Here is a 20,673-nt window from a genome sequence, read left to right as displayed (position 1 = left end):
CGTCAATACAAGGTTTTAGAAATTCTACGCACGAGTTCTCCACGAACTCAACGCCAAAATAATTGGCCGCGTGTAGCAGAGCGAAACCATTCTCAGCATCAATGCGAATGTTTCCTGTGTAGGCAAACTCGATCAAACAATTCATGATACTTCCATCGAAACTACGTAGTTCTACTTCATCGTTGTTCGCCTCAATAAATTGACTACCGAACAACGAATCAAAATAGCGACTTGCCGTCGCGAGCACAACCCGGTGAACTAGAATCTTCTGCTCGTCGCTGATTTTAAGGGCAACATCGCAGTATTTTTGCTCTTTGTAGAAACCATAAAGTCCTTTAAGTAAGGTTGAGCTATGGTTGGAATCCCTTACGTCCAAACGCGAGTATTTTGCAAAAAAGCACCCTTGAAATTCTGGAGCTGCGAACTAACTTCCGCCATCATTACAAATAATTTCGTGCACGATACATAACGTATGATTTTTTCTATTGCATAGTAGCTGACAATCTCCGGGCTCAGCCCGGACTCAAGGAGACTGGGTAGAGTTAGTGGTAATGAAAACATCAAGATGGCGGACGAGCGAGATCCAGCTGAGAGAGTGCGAAAACTTGTTCAGTTTGCTGGTCAAGTAGAGGTTGATAATAGCATAGCACCCAAAAAATACTTTAGATCAGGTGTGGAGATGGAAAGAATGGTAAGTATCAACTCATCTGTGCAAGTACTGCTAGGTAAAAAAGGGTCGAAACTGGTGCTGATGATTGTCCCGATCGAGATCGAACGATTCAGAACGACCAATTCAACATTCACATCCAGCTTGTCGTGCAGCATAACCTACGTATGTGTTTAATTTCCATCAGTAGCCTAAGGTATGAGGATTGCAAAAAGTATAGTTTCCTTTTCGCTTTGGTGCTCTACTGCTATTCCCGTGAACTAATAAGTGATGTCATCTTCCAAATAAAGAAATGAACACATCTGTATTGAGCATATCCAGATACAGCGTGTTTTTACTCTCTCCCATTTGGGAGATCTGCTGATTACAGAAAAACTCGAAGCCTACTAAACTAGCATTTTTTGTGAGCTTGGACTTTGTTTCTGTAAAAGAGGAGATCATTATTTTATAGGGTTTGCAGTATTGCAGTATTGGGCAATTTTTCATGTGGCATTTCAGTAATTTTCAAATTGAATTGTGGCATTTCAAGGTTTTCCAACCCTGTGAGATGCATTTTTGTAGTATTTTGGTTGATGATAGTTTCTTTTAATTTTTTTTTTAATATTATCTTTTATTTGTATACAATACAGCCAGTACATAGCTTACACTACTGATACTTGTGCAACTAACATACAGTGAGACCTGTATTAAGCGGACACCCTTGGGGTCTGTCATTAGTGTCTGTTAAATGCAGGGTATCCACTCAAAACAGGTTCTAATATGTTGTGCAATAATAGTTAATTATTAACCCTCTCGTAACACAGTGTAACACAGTTTGAGATCAAAGACTGCTCATACATGTAGCATAATGTCCAGTCAGTCAATGCGTCAATCTGGAATAATCACTTAGCTTTAAAATGACATCGCTGAACAATGTTAAAGGAGTCTCAGCTGAACCTCTAGAGGTAAAATGCCCTTGAAGTGTCTGCTTATTGCAGGTTTTGTGCAACAAGCCGCGTCCACTAGAAAGAGGTGTCTGCTGACTGCAGGTTTATTTCACAGTGAATGTGGGAAGAAAATTTAGGGGCTCAAGCTGGTGTCCGCTTAATAGAGGGTGTCCACTTATTATGGGGTCCACTTAATACAGGTTTCACTGTACAGTTGATAGTTGGTTACTTCCATGTTTTTCCCGACCATTTTTGGGTTTCTGGTCATTTTAATGATAAGGTGGAACAGCACTATTCCATGATGGGAGTTTATGTGTAATGTGATAGCAAATGATTATGTTTAAATAGGTTTGGTTAAGGTGGCTCAATAGGGTGATGATTTATCACATTCCACACTCTAGTGTTATGTTTTAAAAGCTGTTTTTGCATTTGTTTAAACAATCAGTCCTCTCAAACTTATTACATGTAATAAGCAATGATGATATACTGATTTACTATCATCTCAGTTAAAATCTTGGCTTTCCATCTTGAATTATTAAATGCCCAAACAAATGTGTTTTTTACCGTTTTTATGGTGTTAATTGTGATTTTTTTTAATTTCCTTCGATGAAATCTTCTAAAAATCTGGCAGGATGTGAATTTTAAACATGAAATAAAGTAGGGTTTGTAAAGACAGTTTTTAGATTTTTGCAACTTTATGTTTTGTAGCACTGTGAAAAAAGGGTCAGATAGATTTCCCTGAAAAATGAGCTCCAACTACAGTAAAGTATTTATTACAAGTACCCGCCTACCAAATTTTATGGAAATATTTCACCAAAGGGAACACGAGAAAATTCACTGTCAGTTTTTCTTTTTGTGCTCATGTTGACATCATAAAATATTGAAAAACACTGACGTTTGAGGTTTCACTCTAAGTGCACATGCGATTGTAAAACTATAGGGAGCCCCCTTAAATTACAATTTGATTGTTCCAACAACCAGTTAAAAGTTATGTTATTGTTTTTGTGGCTCCAACACACGTTATGTACATGACATTTGCCCTGGTGACAATGAAACCACCAGCTATGCAGGCTAAGCTTCCATCTGTACTGGGCTGATAAAATTTGTTGTGCTCTGACAAAGATTACAACAAATCTTGTCTCCACCAAATTTTCATGTTGGTCAATGTGTCATGAAATGAAAAATAATTTCTGCTTATTTGCAAGGCTTTTCATAATAAAAAGTAATGGCATTTTTCATTTTGGAATGTCTTCTTTACTTTATTTCACTTCATTTCACTTCACTTCACTTCACTTCACTTCACTTCACTTCACTTCACTTCACTTCACTTCACTTCACTTCACTTCACTTCACTTCACTTCACTTCACTTCACTTCACTTCACTTCACTTGAACATGTACTAGGAAACTCGAAAATCATCAAATATTTGCCTTAATGATGGTCTTATCTGTAAAATCATCAGAGAAGGTTACTATGGTCAGTGTAATATAAATGTTTACGCATGATTGTTTATTTAATATGTTTCCTTTCTTATCCCAAACTTAGGCAAAGATTTACCATGATGAGGGAAACTTGGAAAGTGCATTCATTTTATATTCAAAATTCATCACGTAAGTAGAGCATTGAAACATTTAGTTCCATGAAAATGTGATGAGTCACATGATTTACAATCTCTCTCTTTAATTACTTTGATATTGTGATGTCCTGTTAGGTTGTTTGTTGAAAAGCTTCCTGCACATCCAGAATATGCCAAGACAGCACCAGTGGATAAAGCAACGAACAAAAAGGTAAAACCCAACAGGAATAAAAAGCTTGAAAGAAGATCAAAACGGGCAAGTCAAGTTATGATATGACCATTCCAACCAAGGCCACCCATTGAAAACAAAATTATTCGCAAATTTACAAATCTTTTTGAGGAGTTAGCATGATAAAAATTGCCACAAATGTATTGCTCCAGACCCTTATTGTGCAACCTCCTTAGAGCGATTACATGTGTGCATTGGACATCTTTTTCAATATAGGAGTATTTCATTTGTCTATTTAGTATTCAGAATTTGTTCGATGAACTTGGTTTTCAAGAGTGGTTGCTATGTAACTCCTAACTGCATTATAGCTTTGTTTGAAATTTAATTCAAGGAAAATTTAAAATTTGTTAGCTGTAGTGGTAAATCAATCAATCAATCAATCAGTCAGTCAGTCAGACAGTCAGACAGTCAGTCAGTCAGTCAGTCAGTCAGTCAGTCAGTCAATCATTCAATCCTTTATTTGATAATGCAGGTTAAAATATATGTATGACAAAGGCACCCAAAGGCTGATGTGAATCAGGGGTATATATACACATGTATATATTGTAGGTCAAAATGAAATTTAGGTTACCGGTAAATTGAAATTCCTTTGTCTCTTAACCCTACTTAAAATATCATGGATCATGAATAATTAGGGTTAGAAGACAAAGAAAATTGAGAATCAAACTAGTGTAGGTCAAAATGAAATTCAGGTTAAATTGAAATTCCTTTGTCTCTTAACCCTAATTGTTATTCAAGTTCATGAATAATTAGGGTTAGAAGACAAAGGAAATTGAGAATCAACCTAGGTTTAAATCATTTTAACCTGAATTTCATTTTGACCAACAACATATATACAGTGATTATACAAAATATAAAGATCAAATATATAAAAATGTACAATCATTATGGGACAATCACAGTTTCCTTATAACCATCCTTTCTTATATAGACACGAGTTTTAATGGAAAATACATCGCTCGTAAAATTCATACGGAATGACATCCGGGACTCGAGTGGCATATTTTCCATATCCTCAATAGTGAAGATATTGATGATTTCACTGATATCAAGTTTGTCTCTTAAATTGTTCTGAAATTCGTTGGTGTATCATCAAAACATCCTCAGGTGTTCCTCAAAAGTCTTCGGCAAACTTCCATAATCTCCAGTAATCTTCGCAAGTCTTTGGAAATCTTTGGTAATCTTTGGAAATTTTCAGAAAATGTTCGGCAACATTCGTGTGACCTTCGGACAAGTTTTGGAGAATCTTTGGAAATCTTTGGAAAGTGGTTGGAAATCTTCAGGAAATCGTCAAAAACACCATCATCAGTTTGTCTATACAATAAAAAGATACATAAAAGATACACGTTGGCTCGGAGATATGAATTTTATGTTCTCGTGGCAAGAACACTTCTTCCCACTCAAACATAAAATTGTTATCACCTCGCTACCATGTAATATCCTTTATGTATCCATGTCTTGATCCTTAAGAGCCTCAGAAGGGTATTCAGCATGGCGGAGGAACTCAAAGGAATTTTAAAAGAAAGATATCAACAAGAATACCAACAGTTCATCACTGAAGAGGCCAGAAAGGTAATAAATAGACAGAAATACTTAATCTTTCTTTACTAGTTAATAAATAAGTTTTTTATTTCAATTCTAAGTTTTATGATACTTTGTTATGGAGGTGTGTAGAAAATGTAAGGAGGGTGGGAAATGTACATGAGGAGGGAAGTGCTAAACAGGAAGCTCAATTACCATTCTTTTTTAAATCGTGAAATGTAAAATTCTTTCAATAAATCAATTTGCTTAGAAAAGTCTGTGGTATGTTTGTGGTTGTTTTGTCAAATTGTGAGCATCATGCAATGATCATCCATTAAAGAAAGTTTGTTTAAAAGCACACAGAAACCAGCTTCATGGTGACAAAGGTATTGTGATAGAGTCTCTATAAACACAACTTGTACTTTTGTATTATAGAAAGAAGAAGAAGAAGGCAGAAGGAAAGAATATGAGAGAAGGGAAGCTGAAGAAAGAGCACGGAGAGAACAGGAAGCCCAAAAAATAGCGCAACACCAGAGTAGTGTGTCAACGCATCATGCCGAGATCCCAAGGGTCATTCCTAGTGCCCCTCCATTAATTGGCGATTATCCTGCCCCACCAACTGGCCGTAATGAGTCAACAGTGGGTAGTAATCAACGTGAACATGGAGCCCCAAATGAACAGACGCACAGTACTATGCCACGGCCACCTAGCTACTCCTCACTGTTTTCTGTGCCCACTCCAAGGTATAGGAAAGGAATTTGAGGTGGTTTTTAGTGTTAATTAAAGTGGCAGTTTAATGGCAGTTACTGATTGTGTTCTTGGACACAATGTGATATTGATTTAGACAAGATCTTGCAATCACAACTTGAAATAGGGCTGCTAAATAGTCCTTAAAGCATTAAGTACTTTGTCAAATTTCACAGGCCTCACAATCTTGTAAGTACTATTTTTTTTGCAATGTTCTTGTTGAGTCTTCCATTCTTTTTCAAGGCTCAGAAATTGTCAGGCGATCAGAAAATGTGTTTATTAAGTCTCGTCATCTCACAAGGTCCTCCACTAACTTTTTACTTAATACCCATTAATAGTATGCTCTTGCTAAGCAATTATCATGATTGGTGTTTTTTCCAGTACCCCATCAGTTGACAGGTCAACTAAACCAGTCATGGCTGCGGGTGGGTATGGTGATTTACCATATTTTGTTGTATATAAAAGTTGATATGAAGTGTATCATTCACAGAATAACTGCATATTCCCCTCCTATCCAAAAATTCAAGTCCAGCAGTACTAGAATCAGATAGAACTTAATGCTTTCAGACTTAAGCCTGGTTTCATTTGCATTCCGAAAGATGGTACCATTATATTGGTGGTGCACACTGTCTGTGATGTGGGCTAAAGACGGGTTTCATTAAATAACTTTGTCAACAGGAAGGCAACTGGTTTTTGCAGACTGAAAAAAACTTTTTTACCAGAGAAAAACATTTCCCTAGATTCTCAAACCAGGTGGGCAAAATTATCCTAATACAATTTGTGAATATTCCTAGTCCAGCCCATAGTGAAACCTCTGGCTAAAGATTGCTGAAAAATGGCTGCTATGCGCATGACACTAAAATTGAATTACAGTAATGTTCTTAGCCGCTCTTTCTCTTTGTTACATAAAGATACAACTCCACATGGACTTAGAAAAGTTCACATTCCTGGTGAGCTTATCAGTCATTTTCTACGACTTGCATCGGACAACACAAGAAAGAACCTTGAGACTTGTGGCATTCTTGCTGGTCGTCTTGTAAGTAGCACAGTTTCCTTTGGTGTCCGAGATAGAAAATCTGCTAGTCAAGAGTATGTAGTGTCAATTAGCAGTTAAGTTTTTAATTTTAAATATTGCCTGTAAATGCAAATTGAGCTATATTTTGATCGGAATATTTTAACAGATTGTGATTCAAATAGTTAGAACTTCTGATCAACAGGTGATTTTCAACTTCTTTATTGTTCAGTCAGTCATTTTTTCAATACCCAAGTTTTGTTGCATTTTTGCTGCATGTTAGCCTGCAGTGCAGGCGTCTTATTGGGGCGAGTTAGAGTTACAACCTTGCGACCGCCTTTTTGGACCACCATGTTAGACGGTGGGGGATTGGGGAGGGGAAAAATGAGAAGATTTTCTTCGCTCCACCCCTCCCCTATCCTTCCTCTTGCCTATCATTCACCCCCTTGGTAAAACTTTCTTTCTCTCCCCAGTCTTCCACTGCATGAAAAATTCAAGATGGCGGCTAAACTTTTTACGATGTGAACGCTCGCTCGAAAAAATCTCGCCTGCTCTGCAGGCTAGCTGCATGTTTGCTTTACAAACTTGCAAGAAGTTCAAGCAGTCATACTTACAGTTTTTAAAGCTCCCACAAGAGGAGTGTCTCGTCTTGAGATATGAGAGTATTGCCTCTCGAGATGAGAGTCTCGTCTCTCGAGAAGTCTCGTCTCGTCTCGTCTCGCCAGACGAGATTCTCGTCCTGCAAGAGGGTGGTAACTTACCTTTGAGCAGTACTGTGTATAGAACTGATTAAAAAAGTTACATACATGTACATGTATGGAATTCCTGTTACTAAGTAACAAAAGTACAACATTCCGTTCAGTCTCATTAAATCAAAACTTCGTGTAGGTTAGAAGGTTTTTAATTAGTATTTTTAATCGATTTGTCTTTTATTTATTAGCAAAACAATATGTTCTGCATCACTCATCTGTTGATTCCAAAGCAAACCTCCACTTCAGATTCCTGCACAACTTTGAGTGAAGAAGAACTCTTTGAGTTCCAAGATTCCCACAATCTTATTACGTTGGGCTGGATACATGTGAGTATACTGTACACTGTCAGTAGTCCTTTGTTAGGCGTGGCATTGCAGAAAGTCAATACAGTCGTATCTACGGTTCAAATACAGTGTTCCAGATAAGTGAGGAGTCTCAGGTCAAAAACCCGAAAAACTTATTTTTTTTCCTCCGCCTATAGCAAGTAAACATTCAGCTTTTCCAGTCACCAAAGTTTCAGTCTCTGAAGTGCCCGCTATCCTGAAGAAATTCTTCTCGAAGAAGCGACTTCGGAGACCGCCATTTTGAAACTGTCTTGGCAGCCACGCCGTGTTTATGTGACGTCACCCTATCCGACTCGACTCGAAGGAAGGAGAAAAACCTGCAACTGACTTTGCATCCTTCACAAGGCCGGCAAATTCTATTTTTTCCAAGCGATTGTCCACTTCACTATCTTCAATGCTATCATTTCGGAGTTTGAAGCATGTTTGGCTCAAAATAATGTGGCTCAAGAGCGACCATAATCCAGAGTGCTAGTTAAAAGGCTTGTCGGAAGCCATTTGGACAAAATCTCTTAGACGGACTGCGGCCTGGCCACTGAATTCTTTTCAAAATGGCGGCAACGATGTCGAATTTTGGGCTTCTTTGGATACGAATTTCATAAGGAAAACCTGCACTTAAGAGGCTGAAATTTCGGTGAGTGGTTAAACTTAGTGCAAGGTTTTTATTAACGTAGACAAAATATATACGTTTTTTGGAGTGACCTTCTCCTTAAGGACACAGGCCAAAGGTTGGAAGAGAGTAAGGCGGCTATCAGAACTAGAGAAGAAAACAACTTCAGAAGGAGTATTCGTGAAGCCTTGGAAATTCTGTGCCAGTCCCCGTCGACGCTCAATCAAGACCGTGGGTGTATACGGGGATGTTTTGGCACGTGATTTGGTTCACCCAAGCTCACGTGCCAAATAAATTCACGCCATATTCGCTAGAGAAAGAGGCTGTGACAAGGTCGAAAACTTGTGATCACTAAAACATTGACTCTGCTTCGGAATCTCATTTCTTACTAATTAATTTTTGGAACTTGAGGCTTGTTTTTGTGGAATAAATCTATTGTGATTATCTCTGATTCATAGTGACAAAATAAAATTTCTGAAGGAAAAAATTATTTTCAACATGAACAGTTTTAAGGTTTCCGCGGCATCTTCACATGAAAACTAATGGTTTTTTTTTTTTTTTTTTTCAGACACACCCATCACAGACCAGCTTCATGTCAAGTGTCGATCTACACACACACTGCAGTTATCAACTGATCATGCCTGAAGCAATTGCTATTGTCTGTTCTCCAAAGTTTAGCGAGTGAGTATAGTTAAACACAGAGCTCGAAAGAAGTGCCATCCGGTCGTCCGGGATAAGTAGATTTTATTTGGATGTTATTTTCTCATGTACTGATGAAAGTGTTATTATTTTGTAGAACTGGTGTTTTTTCACTGACTCCGGGTTATGGCCTTCAGTTTATTTTGAACTGTAAAAAGCCAGGGTTTCACCCACACCCTAAAGAGCCTCCGTTATACGAGGTAAGGCTGAGCTAACAACAATCTTTAATATACTTTCCATCCCACAACGCTGACTTTGTTAGACAAAACACTGATCTGCTGAAACTAACGAAACAAACGAACGAAAACCCGACACGTGTTACTACAGTGACAATACCTTACATTAAGGACACTTTTTAGACCATCACGCGGGTCCTACAGCCCTTAACCTACTACTAAGTAACGACACTTGCTGACCAACGTTAAAGACAGGGACGAATCCAACAACAGACAGGGAGCAGTTTACAAGATCAAATTCTCCGACTGTCAGGCTTCCCACATTGGTGAGACTGGCAGAAACCTTAACCCGAGACTGACTGAACACAAACAAGCCCCGAGAAATAGTGATGCCAACAATCACATTGGTGGATAACATCAACTAACCTAACTTGACCGGGAGTCTGCTCAATGCTTAAATTGCAATACAAACTATTTTCAACGAATGATCTTGGAAGATGTCAACCGGCACCTTACAAACGACTTATTCACAATATAAACGATCTCCAACAGACTGACTTGATTTGACTAACAATAGACGGATCGAAACTTACGAGAACCGACCAATGACTGTTGGCCAACTTTACACGGGTCTTTCAGCCAATACCGTCACTGCTAAACTGACCTGTCACTTTCAACGGACCAGACTTGTAACATCGTCGACTGACAAACACTATTCACTATTCACGTCAGTCACGTCACCAACAACAGTTCTTTTCAGAACTACCCTCACCCGGACGGTCACACTATACGAGCTACTGATACTCCTGGGTTCAAACCATTTACATTAAATCAACTTTTTTGGATTAGCGTAAATCTCCTCCTTTACCTCTAAGTAATTTTAATATTGATTTGCTGTTTTTTCGCTTCTTTTAGGAAAGTTCGCACATAGTATGGGACAACGTCGCTAGAGTTGATGTTACAGATTTAAGATTTAAGAAATAAAATTATACGTACTTATTAAATGAATTTTAGCCAGTAATGTTAATTATAGTTTTCAAAACCATCACAATGTAAATGGATTAACTGTTACGGCTACAGCTAACTACGTGTACATGAAGTATGCCGTGGGTATAATAAGTTTTTTTCTGGTTTAGATTTTTGATTTATGAAATAAATCACAGTTGCATGATATTAATAGTGAGGGATCTAATTAAGTAGTTACAAAAGATCTCTTTACTGCTTCTCTCTATTGTAACGAAAATAAAAATCTGAACTTGAGAAGTTATATTATAATTTTACTTTTTTCTTTCACATGCAATCAAGTTTTTCTACTACTTTGAGTGTGCATAGCTTTCAAGTGCCCTTCTGGAGGTTTAAATCTATAAATCTTCAGATTTGAAACCATGTTGTAAGAAATTTTGTGAATTTCATTGCTTTAATTTCGCTGACCTCCAAACAATAGCACTTGAGTTGTTTTGTCGAAGTTGCTGTAAATTGCTATTGGAAGAAAATAGTTTGGTGTCGGTTTTCGCCGATAATCTCACCATTAAAAATAATAAAACCGTATTTGAAAATACTGCAGCCGAATTTGTAGCTTCCTTTGTGTTAATGTGGAGGCGTGGTGGCCTCATGGTTAGGGCGCTCGTCTCCGGATCGAGCGGTCCGGGTTCGAGCCCTGGCCGGGAACATTGTGTTGTGTTCTTCGGCAAGACACTTTACTCTCACAGTGCCTCTCTCCACCCAGGTCTATAAATGGGTACCGGCGAACTTAATGCTGGGTTAACCTGGCAACGGACTAGCATCCCATCCAGGGGGGAGTAGAAATACTCCTAGCCGCTTCATGCTACGGAAACCGGGATAAGCACCGGCCTGATGGGCCACTCGGCTCGTATACAGACTTTACCTTACTTTACCCTCGTAGAATGCTAAAATTTTTTCTGTACGGTTGGGAACTAAGAAACCGTGCTGCGAGAATGCCTGAAAAGCACTATCCACTGGTTTGCTATATACTTGAGGAGACTGGCAACAATTTTGACAATTGAATACTTCTACTAGTAATACTTATGTCTTTTTTTGGTCAGGGAAATGCTATTTTTATCAGAGAAAAGTCAGGGAATTTTGAAAAGTGATGTCTGGCAACTGTGCCTTTGCTTATTCTTTCAAAACACAGACAAATGGATGAAATATCAATACACACGATTGTATGAAACAGAGAAAATTAAAATGGCTTTCAAGCCAACTCGTGATATTTGAATCTGATCACAAAGATTTTGAGAAGTTTCTATTATAACTTTACAGCATAGGCTCATTAGGCTTATTTAGGCCGCGACCACAGTAATGCGTTTTTAAAAGTACGCATTTTCGTCTAAACGAAAACGAAACAAAATATTTTCGCCCACCCTAGCGTTTTGGGTTTGTTTTCACCTGTCCACACTGATGCGTTTTCGTATGAATCAGAGGATTGAAATTACTCACACGAGAGCGGGTCCCAAACTGAACTAAATAGCAAATGGCTAAAAGGTTTTATTTAGAACTGCAAACCATGCGCGTTGTGAGATGACTTTTACGAGTACGCGCCAAACGATTACTGACCTCAGGGTTAGTGAAAAGTGAAAAAGTAAAACACACGTCCAGCATCTAAGAATTTTACGCTCATTACAAAAAATTTTGACTAGATGATAATTTTAAGGCGAGGAGAGTAGGGATGGTTTCTCTTTTTTCCGTTTCTTCGAAAATGAAAAGGCCGAGAACTGTTACTCAACGCGGGAAACCGGAGTCTCTCGCTTGTTACCATAGTGACTAGGAGTAATGATATTTCAGTCGGAGGAGAGGAGGCTACCCCCAGTATTTCAATTCCCCTGGGGGTCCTGACAATTTAACTTGATCTATTATATTTTTGGGTAACGTAAAGTGTTGTAAAAGTGACTTGATTAAAAATGCAACACGATGTAACCCGTATCGAAGGGCTTCTTAATCTGAGGCCAGGGCGTCAGCCCCCTTCCCACAGGAAAATTGACCTCCGCCTTCTGAGTCTTGTATTTGGATTTGTTCTGGTGAAAGTGGATTCCAAAACAAAAATCTATAAAACACATCATTTTTTTCACAAAAAAAAAAACATTTCTTATTAGACACTTTTCCATGCAATGGAATGATCTATATTTCATGTTTCTGTTTCTGTATACATCTAAATTATAGAGACGAAATGTTTGTTGGTTTGTTACAAAAACATTGATAAAATATTAAATCAAATACTCTTTGTCGTCAAAGATGCCCGTTCACTGAACAATATTATGTAACTGTCTTCGCATATCAAGCACAAGTCATTTAGCGGTCAAATCTGAAGAAAAAAAGGAAAACATAACTCCCTGTTAATAAACCTGTTTTTTTAAGTGTAAGCCTTTACGCACCCATTGGTCCACAATTCACTGCTTGTACTTAAGTCCCGCCCACAGTAGGCCGGAGGATTTGAAAACGCAACAATCACCGTGTTTGAGGAAAACTTTGGCAGAGAAATTACCTAATTATCGTGATGTCATCGTTTTCGAAAAGCTCCGTTTTCAAAATGTTCTCCGTCCGCACTAAAACGCAAAGCTGCCGTTTTCAAATTCATCCGGTTTGAAGAGCGTTTTCGAAACGCTCCGTTTTCGTGACGGATTAGTGTGGATGGTAGGCCTGACCGTGGAAATAAAGCTGCGTTTTCAAATTCCTCCGGCGTAGAGGGACTGCGCTTTAATTCGGATTTGGTAACATGGAGCCTTCAGAAGTATCGCTTCTCCTTTGGAGAGGATGTTAGTGTAAAAGTTACCTCAGGCGTTTTGTTAGTTTGTTAAAGAGAATAAACGAAACACAAAGTGGCTCTTGAAATTATTTCAAGGAAAGAAACCATTGGCTCGCATTAATTTTATTAGAAAAAAATGTTACGAGATTAAGTTATTTTGAAAAAAACTCAACTTTTCGCTGCCTCAAAATAATTGTTTGTAAGGAAAGAAACATCGCAACACTACTTCTTAAAATGAACACATAACCTACAGTAGCCTCCGACGCATATAATGTATAAAAAGCACTCTGGTCTTTTCTGGGCACTGTAAGTACATCTTTTTTGTGTGTTTAGTTGTATTTAGTAGTTACATTGACAGATTACGATGCCGTTTGTTTCAAGCTCGAACTCTGTCTTATCGTAACTAAACTTAAATCACTACAGAAATTTATAGCAGAAAACTATCTCACAAAAGTACCTGGGCAGTTTGAAAAACTTTCCCCGTCGAGCTCTCTTGATGTGCTTTTCACAGTAATAGCAGAGACATTCACCTTTAGGATCAACTGGAATGCGAGGCAAATTATAAATATCTCGAATGGCCTGCAAGCCTGGTAACACGTCGCGTGGCTCGATTCCTTGTGCCTTCTTCATCTTAATATCCTTCTGAAGCTCCTATTTAAAAAAAAAACGTGTTTTCCATGAGGACGCGATTCGAGTTTTTAGCACTATGCATGGGTTAATTCTCAGTAAGCGCATGCTCTCAGCTAAATTCAGAGCGGGAAGAATGGGGAGTAGTTAAGTTTGGATCGAGCCCCCCATCACGGCTTCGCTACTCGCGAAATTCCCTCGCATTTTGGTTATTGGGCTTCCCCGCCGAAACAAAGTTTTCGTGCGCAAATTCTGGCCAGCTACGAAGGCTAAAAACCAATGTCACGAGTTTCCACTTTTAACTTTTGATTCTACTCTCTTGATCATGATTTCCAGCAATAGAAGGCCGCTGACCTGATAACGCATGACTTTTGGTGGAATTTTGATAAGGTGGTTATTACCTAATGTACCTAAATTTTTTATCCATTTTAAGTTTGCATTTGTTGGATATCAGAAATATGCTTGTTCCTTTTAGTCATACCAAAGTTTTGCTAATTTACAAATCAAATTTCTTTTTGTCCCGGATAATCGGACAGAGGTTTTTTATTCAAGTTTCTGCGACCTGCGAATGTTGCATTCTAGCGCGCTTCAGGGGAATTAGTAGAAGTAATCGTATGAGTGCGAGTCCAATCAGGGATTTACACTACCAGTGATATTTGAAAATTCTCTCCAAATTTCACGAGCCTTTAGGTGAGTGCTTTTTTAAAGAATTTTCAAATGTCACAAGTAGTGTTAATCCTTAATTGCTTGAGCTTTCATACGATTACTCATTTTATCATATGACTGAGAAAATTGTGAACGCACTCGCGTTAATTTGCACTACAGAGCAAATTAAGAATTAACTATGAATTGACCCGCTCTCCGCCAATCACAAGGAAGTAATTTTCTCAGGAATATAATAAATTAGAATATGAACTATTGAACTATGGTGTGACCAAAGTTCTCGTGATATGCTGCCAAAGCGTGCCTAAAGGGCGTGTTTAGGCGTAGGTATTTGTAACTAACCTTCCATGTTTTGTAATCCTTGTGATTCAAGACCCTTATCTTTGCAGCAGAGTTCGTGGAAGATGAACTCTCTGAGCCTGACGGGGATTCATTAGCAAGAGATTTTGATTTGAAGGAAAACAGCTTACTGTTGCGGAAACAAAACAGAAATACAGCCACAGCATCAGACCGGATTACGTTGTTCGACAGGTAGATAACGCTAAGCGTGGTTTGTTTGGTTAACACTTATTTACTGGATAGTGATTTATCCGGTGGTGAACGTTATCCAGTCTTCGAACAACCGGAGTCAGAAGAATGCCAATGGTAGTTGTAGTCCACCAAGTAGTTTTTAGAACTAGACTTTCGAGCAACTTTCTTTTAGATCTCTAGTGTTTACAGGTACCGTAATTACGTTTTTTGTGTCATATACGTAAGATGAACCTGGAAACTCTACTGGATGAGGGATGCCGTAGCTGCGATTTATGAAATAATTAATTAATTAGGTTTTTTAAATGCTTTTATTTTCATGAAACTTGTAAATAGACTAATTTTAAAGTTATTTTTAGGTTTTTGTAACCTGTAAATAGACTAAGTTTGAAATTATTCTTAGTTTTTGTAATTTCTTTTTAGGCAGGTGTCCTCTATTAGTACAGGGTTATCCCTGGACTAAAACAATTTCGACACATTAATAAAGTTATTATATAGTCTCTTGGTTGTTATCATTATCATCATTTGCATTTGCATTATTTGCATTTATTAACTACATTGACTACAAAATTTGAAATCTTAACGGTTGGTACCAGTACTTGTTTCAGATTTACGATCACGGTTTGTTTGGAGCTCAAGCTTCATGTTTGAATTGAAATTAAGGTTTCATGACAACTGAATTTAACCACTACAGAAATTTGCAACTGAAAACTATGATGAAACGGGGGAATAAAAACGTACCTAGGCAGTTTGAAAAACTTCTCCCATCGAGCTCTCTTGATGTGCTTTTTACAGTAATAGCAGAGACATTCACCTTCTGGATCAACAGGAATGCGAGGCAAATTATAAATATCTCGAATGGCCTGCAAGCCTGGTAACACGTCACGTGGCTTGATTCCTTGTGCCTTCTTCATCTTAATATCCTTCTGACGTTCCTGTTTTCAGAAATTTAAGAGTCTTTCAGTTGTCGTCCCTGTTAAAGGGTAAGTTTTATACCCATGCCCGCTTCATTTTATACCCCCCGCTACATTGGTGTTTAAATCGCCTACACTAAAACGATCGGCACTGACGCTAGCTAACAAAAGATGAGCAAGTTAATGCCTAATTTTGTTTAAGGTATATGAGGTTTGTTTGTTCCTGTCACAGGCAAAAAGATATTTTTGAAATACGAGCACTGGCTCAAAAAAGCCTTTTATGCTACTGCAAGCGTAAATACTTCCAATTCTGACCTTCCATGTTTTGTAATCCTTGTGGTTCAACACCCTTATCTTTGGCTTGTTGCTAGTTGAAGCGCCTGTATCCACAGGGTTTGAAGTTTCGTCTTCCCATCGTACCTCACGCTTGGCCTTAGGCCTCACGGCATCTCTTGGCTGTGCGTGGCCTGTTGAGTAAAATTATGTCTTTTAAGTTCGTGCGATTTTTAAAAACTCCCACCCCTTTTGAGATTCTAAGATCCTTTTGCTAGTTTTCATCACTTCAATACTTTCTCTTATTGCATAACCTAAGAGGGAGGAGGGAAGAAAAAGGGCTGGGGTTTTACCATTCCCTCCCTAACTCCTGAAATCTGTTGAAGGATTGAGGTTGAAAGCTTTAAAGCTGCATGAATGTTGAGCACAAATTTGACAGGAGAAGAGTAATCATCACTATCAATTCTTCCTTAGAGGGGGAGGGAAGAGGACGGCTGGGGTTCTACCATTCCCTCCTAGCTTATTCCCGCATTTGTTGTGCGGTTGAGGTTGAGAGGTTGTGTGAATGTCAAACACAAATTTTACGTGGAAATTGTAATTAACGTCTTGATGTAACCAATAGCAACTTACCATCGTTGGACTTCTCGTTGATGACAGACGTTTCTTCGTTGTCCTTATCTCTTCCCATAATATCGAGGATATCATCACCTTTTGTTACATTTTTAATTTCTGCTTCCTGACTCGTGTAAATCACTTCTCCTGTAGACGACTCAGAATCAGATATCACCGAAGATTCCTCATCATCATCAACCCCCATCGTAATCATCATTTCTGCTTTGCGTGATTCTTTGCCGGCATCTTTCACCACTCGCAGCACTTCGTCTTGTGATTTCCAACTTGTGGAGGTACTATCGCCCTCATCGTCCTTGGTTATCGCAGCTTCATTACGTACAGTAACAGCAACGGGTGTCTTACAGGAGCCTGTAGAAGATCTACTATTGGTCGCCATGGACACGTTTCGCGTGGATTCTTCTGAAGCGGTAGGCAGTAGAGAAAAGCCGGGTAAAGATGGGTGTGGCGACAGTGAAGACTCCGAGATTGTCTCTTCTGATGATGTAGATGGACCAACACTCGATTGAGTTGTAAACGGAAAAGAACTGAGAGCAGGTTTGTCTGTCAGATCATAGCTTGAAGCTGATGAATAGGTCACGGTTGGAAAATCACAAACTTCCGTCTCTGATGCCTGAGACATTGAAGACACAGATGTCAAAGATTCAGAGCGGGGTGTTTCAGTCGGTTTTCCAGTTGATAAGTCAGACAGAGATGATGTCGGGAATGAAGAATCCAAGGATTTTGTCTCAGGAACCTCATTAACCGTCCAAACATCTGTTCTGTTCGCGTCATCGAGTGAAGGATGAGCCATAATCGAAGTTGATTTTGAAGTGTCGGTCAGTGTCCATATTTTGTGTTCTTGTGTCGGGTGATCAGGCGACTGATAAGATGAAGAGGCTGATTGTGGTCTTCCTAAAGATGTCTCTGGTGTGGTTCTTGAACAGGCATCCTTTGATGATTCCTTGTTACGCTCCAAGCCTGGTCTGTCAAAAATGATTCCCTTCTCGCTCAGCTCCTCATCAGTTGAAGGTAAATTTGATCCCAGTTCATGACGCCGTCGCCACCGCTTGTTAAAAATTCTCCTGCATAAAAAATGTGTGGAGGCTAAGAAACTTAATCTAATTGTAAAACCATAGTCTAATTGTAAAATCATGATCTAATTATAAAATTTTACATTGATATTGAGACCTGGATATTACTGAGACTTTACTTTTTTATTGTTAGTTTAAGTCTTAGTTGAATACCGTTAAATGTACTAATAAATAAATCTCTGTTATATGCTTAACTCGTTTAAGACTTTTAGTCAGGAGTCTATAAATTTTGCAACCACGTAACAAGAGTTTTGGCTCCTTCGTAATGTAAATCCATCAATACATACGCATGTCCATTGATTTTAATTGACTAAATTGTTACCAAAAGATGTTTGGAGAAATTTCAAAAAGTCTTCCTCTCTGTGCTGATCAGATAAGTGATTCTCCTGACTGAATGTTACACAGATGAGTTAATTCTACTTTTGAGAATTTAGTGGTGTATTAAAAATGAGCAAGTAAATAAATATGTAATTTAATAACAGAATCTAAAACTTACCACAGAAGTGGAACACCGGTGAAAATAAACAATAACATCAAAATCCCAGCCAAGATTCCTGCAACAGTGGCTGCCGATGAACTCGAATCTACTGGCTCTTCATTCACCGAATGTGATTTCTTCCTCTTGTTTTTGAAGTGCTTTCCTTTCTTTCTATCGTCTAACTTGACGGGATCGTAAGCCGCTTTCCAACGAAGCCCTGAAGATGCCTTTAGCCCAGGATGAACAGACATCTTGTGTTGTGGCATCGCTGATGTGCCGGTATGGCTTGTTGACCCTTCGTGTCCAGTCACCCTTGGTTCACCATGAGGTGAAGAATAGTCCTCCTTATCATTAAAGTGTGAAGATTTCCGATCATCTTGTTGAGTAGAATTGTCAAATTTTGAAATCCAGTCTGATTCTGCATCAGCCGTATGGACTGACGGAATAACCGTTTCCTCAGTTGACAAAATCGTCAACCTGAAAGGCGCTGTGATATTCGTCTGATATGTTAAACCCGTGATAGATGATGGCAGATTTTTCTGGTACGTACATGCCTCCTTGTCTTTGCTGTCTTCCAAAATAAAAGCTGATGAAGGCATTCCAGTACCATGTGATGATTTTAAGACGTGATGTCTCCTTGCCAAGCGGCGCATGGCGAACTTAAGCTTTGGCATAGTTGAGACGTTTTTGATCTTGTCATCTGTAGTCCATAGTGTGGAATTTTGGGCGTTCTTCGACGCCGATAAAACTCTTCCATCCAGTGAGCCGATTCGTTCATCATCAGATGAGAATGAATCCGATGTTTGGCCGGGAAAATTATGTTGTCTGGAGCGAAGCGGTACATCAGCATGTATTGCTGAAAGATCCTTGAATCCGGTTACTCCAGTTGAAGACTCTGTGAATAGATGGTTAGGATCCTCTGCAACTGAAACAAGGCGACAGGTTGAATTAGAGGAGCTAGGTTATTGTTTCGCTCTTGAAAAGTTTAACCTAAATTCTTCAAGTTCGTCGTTTGTGATCCATTTTAATCTTCTCCATTTTTAACCATCCTTGTTTCTTTAGGGTTTATTATTAACTCTTTGGTATTTTTCTCTATGGCTCTATGGCTATTTTCAGGGTTCCTTTAATTTAAAGGTAAGTTTTGTACGTGGCCAAAATACTGACTGGACTCCTTTAAGCGTGACATCCACATGATCGCTAAGAAAATTCGAAGAAAGTCGAATGTCCGGCTGCCTACCGAGCTGAGGAGCAAATTCATCTCATGTATCTTTAATACACCCTTTTTGTTTTTTTCGCTGTTGCAAAGATTGCGCGAAAGAGCGCTAGCTCTTTATGATTAATAACGGAGAGAGAGCCTGATGTCAAATATCTTCGGTAAAATTTAAATGCTGTTCTGAGGCCACAGCCAACCAGAAAATGTTGATCACATTGGATAGAGTATAGCTGAGCTGGAAGAACTTGCTGTCGAATTCTGCAATTTTTTCAACCATTTGTCAGTAAAAGCAATGGCCCTACGAACGTTTACGTTTTTTTTTTTTTTCAGTTTTACCACTGCCCGGTTATTTTAGGTAATGCAAAAGATTTAAGCGAGATTGGTTCTTTCATAACTTATGATTTCTACTGCGCGATTAAAATTTCACGATCATATTAACGACGAATTAGATGCCTCATCAACTTGTCGGAACTATAGTTTTATACGTAAACTTTAAAAACTGCAAATTAAAACTGAGTACCGTCTTTTCTCGATTAAACTTCGGGTCCCGAATTAAAGCCCGGTCTTCCAGGCAGATTTGTAAAAAAGACCCTCAAGGAATTCATAATTGAGGTAAAACAAACTTAAGGTAGTATAAGATATTTAGCTCTGAAGAATAAATTAATGAATAAAAATTGTAAAAAAACTCCAGCCTCGAATACATTGCAAAAGTGAAATAAAGGCCAAATCAACGGAACTAAGTTTGAAATAAATGCCGGGGGCCTTTAATTGAGAAAATACGGTACTTCGTTTGTGTTTTCATCGACGAGAGGGCTGGAAACAAATTCCTTTAAAAATACGGTTTTTGTCTTGTAACGAAGCAAGAGAAAACTAGATTGCAAGACACCGAAAGTGTTGCTAACAAGCAATCAGAACGCTAATTTGAATTTGCGGCAACAGTTAAAGCTTATTTGTTCTTAAATAATTACTGCAAAGATGAATCTTACCTTCGCAAACCGTGTATGATACCAAGATACTCAATAGAATCACTCTGAAAGCTTTTTTCTTTTCCATTATGGCGTTATTGCTATCTCATTCAGATAACACAACACATGTCTCTACGAGAATGGTCAATTCACGTCACAAACGCTGTATAAGCGCGCGCGGCACAATGCACGCTCACTGTAACGCACGCACTACTAACAACACAAGTAACGCAAGCTGTTCATTGTTTTAAACGGTATTCGAAGTTGGATTTCAAATACACAAACAATACTAA

At 38.6% G+C, this 20,673-nt stretch overlaps 2 protein-coding genes across 2 annotated transcripts; one reads left to right on the top strand and one right to left on the bottom strand.

The window, feature by feature from the left end:
• Positions 1–528: 528 nt before the first annotated feature.
• On the top strand, positions 529–10,799 carry LOC145499708 (STAM-binding protein-like). Its single transcript, XM_081479234.1, has 11 exons — positions 529–691; positions 3,139–3,203; positions 3,305–3,380; positions 4,869–4,970; positions 5,355–5,662; positions 6,048–6,091; positions 6,578–6,702; positions 7,619–7,756; positions 8,950–9,062; positions 9,178–9,280; positions 10,172–10,799. The coding sequence occupies exons 1-11, from the start codon at positions 566–568 to the stop codon at positions 10,238–10,240; spliced, it is 1,269 nt and encodes a 422-aa protein (XP_081335360.1). The 5' UTR covers positions 529–565; the 3' UTR covers positions 10,241–10,799.
• A 4,625-nt stretch (positions 10,800–15,424) lies between these two features.
• LOC145500166 (uncharacterized) lies at positions 15,425–17,835 on the bottom strand. Its single transcript, XM_081479646.1, has one exon. It carries the CDS (start codon positions 17,784–17,786, stop codon positions 16,620–16,622), a length of 1,167 nt encoding a protein of 388 aa, XP_081335772.1. The 5' UTR covers positions 17,787–17,835; the 3' UTR covers positions 15,425–16,619.
• Between the last annotated feature and the right edge of the window lie 2,838 nt (positions 17,836–20,673).

This window comes from Orbicella franksi, chromosome 10, assembly GCF_964199315.1.
Source record: "Orbicella franksi chromosome 10, jaOrbFran1.1, whole genome shotgun sequence".
Taxonomy (NCBI): Eukaryota; Metazoa; Cnidaria; class Anthozoa; order Scleractinia; family Merulinidae; genus Orbicella; species Orbicella franksi.
The sequence above is the reverse complement of the archived record's forward strand: the minus strand, read 5'-3'. Positions and strand labels throughout refer to the sequence as shown.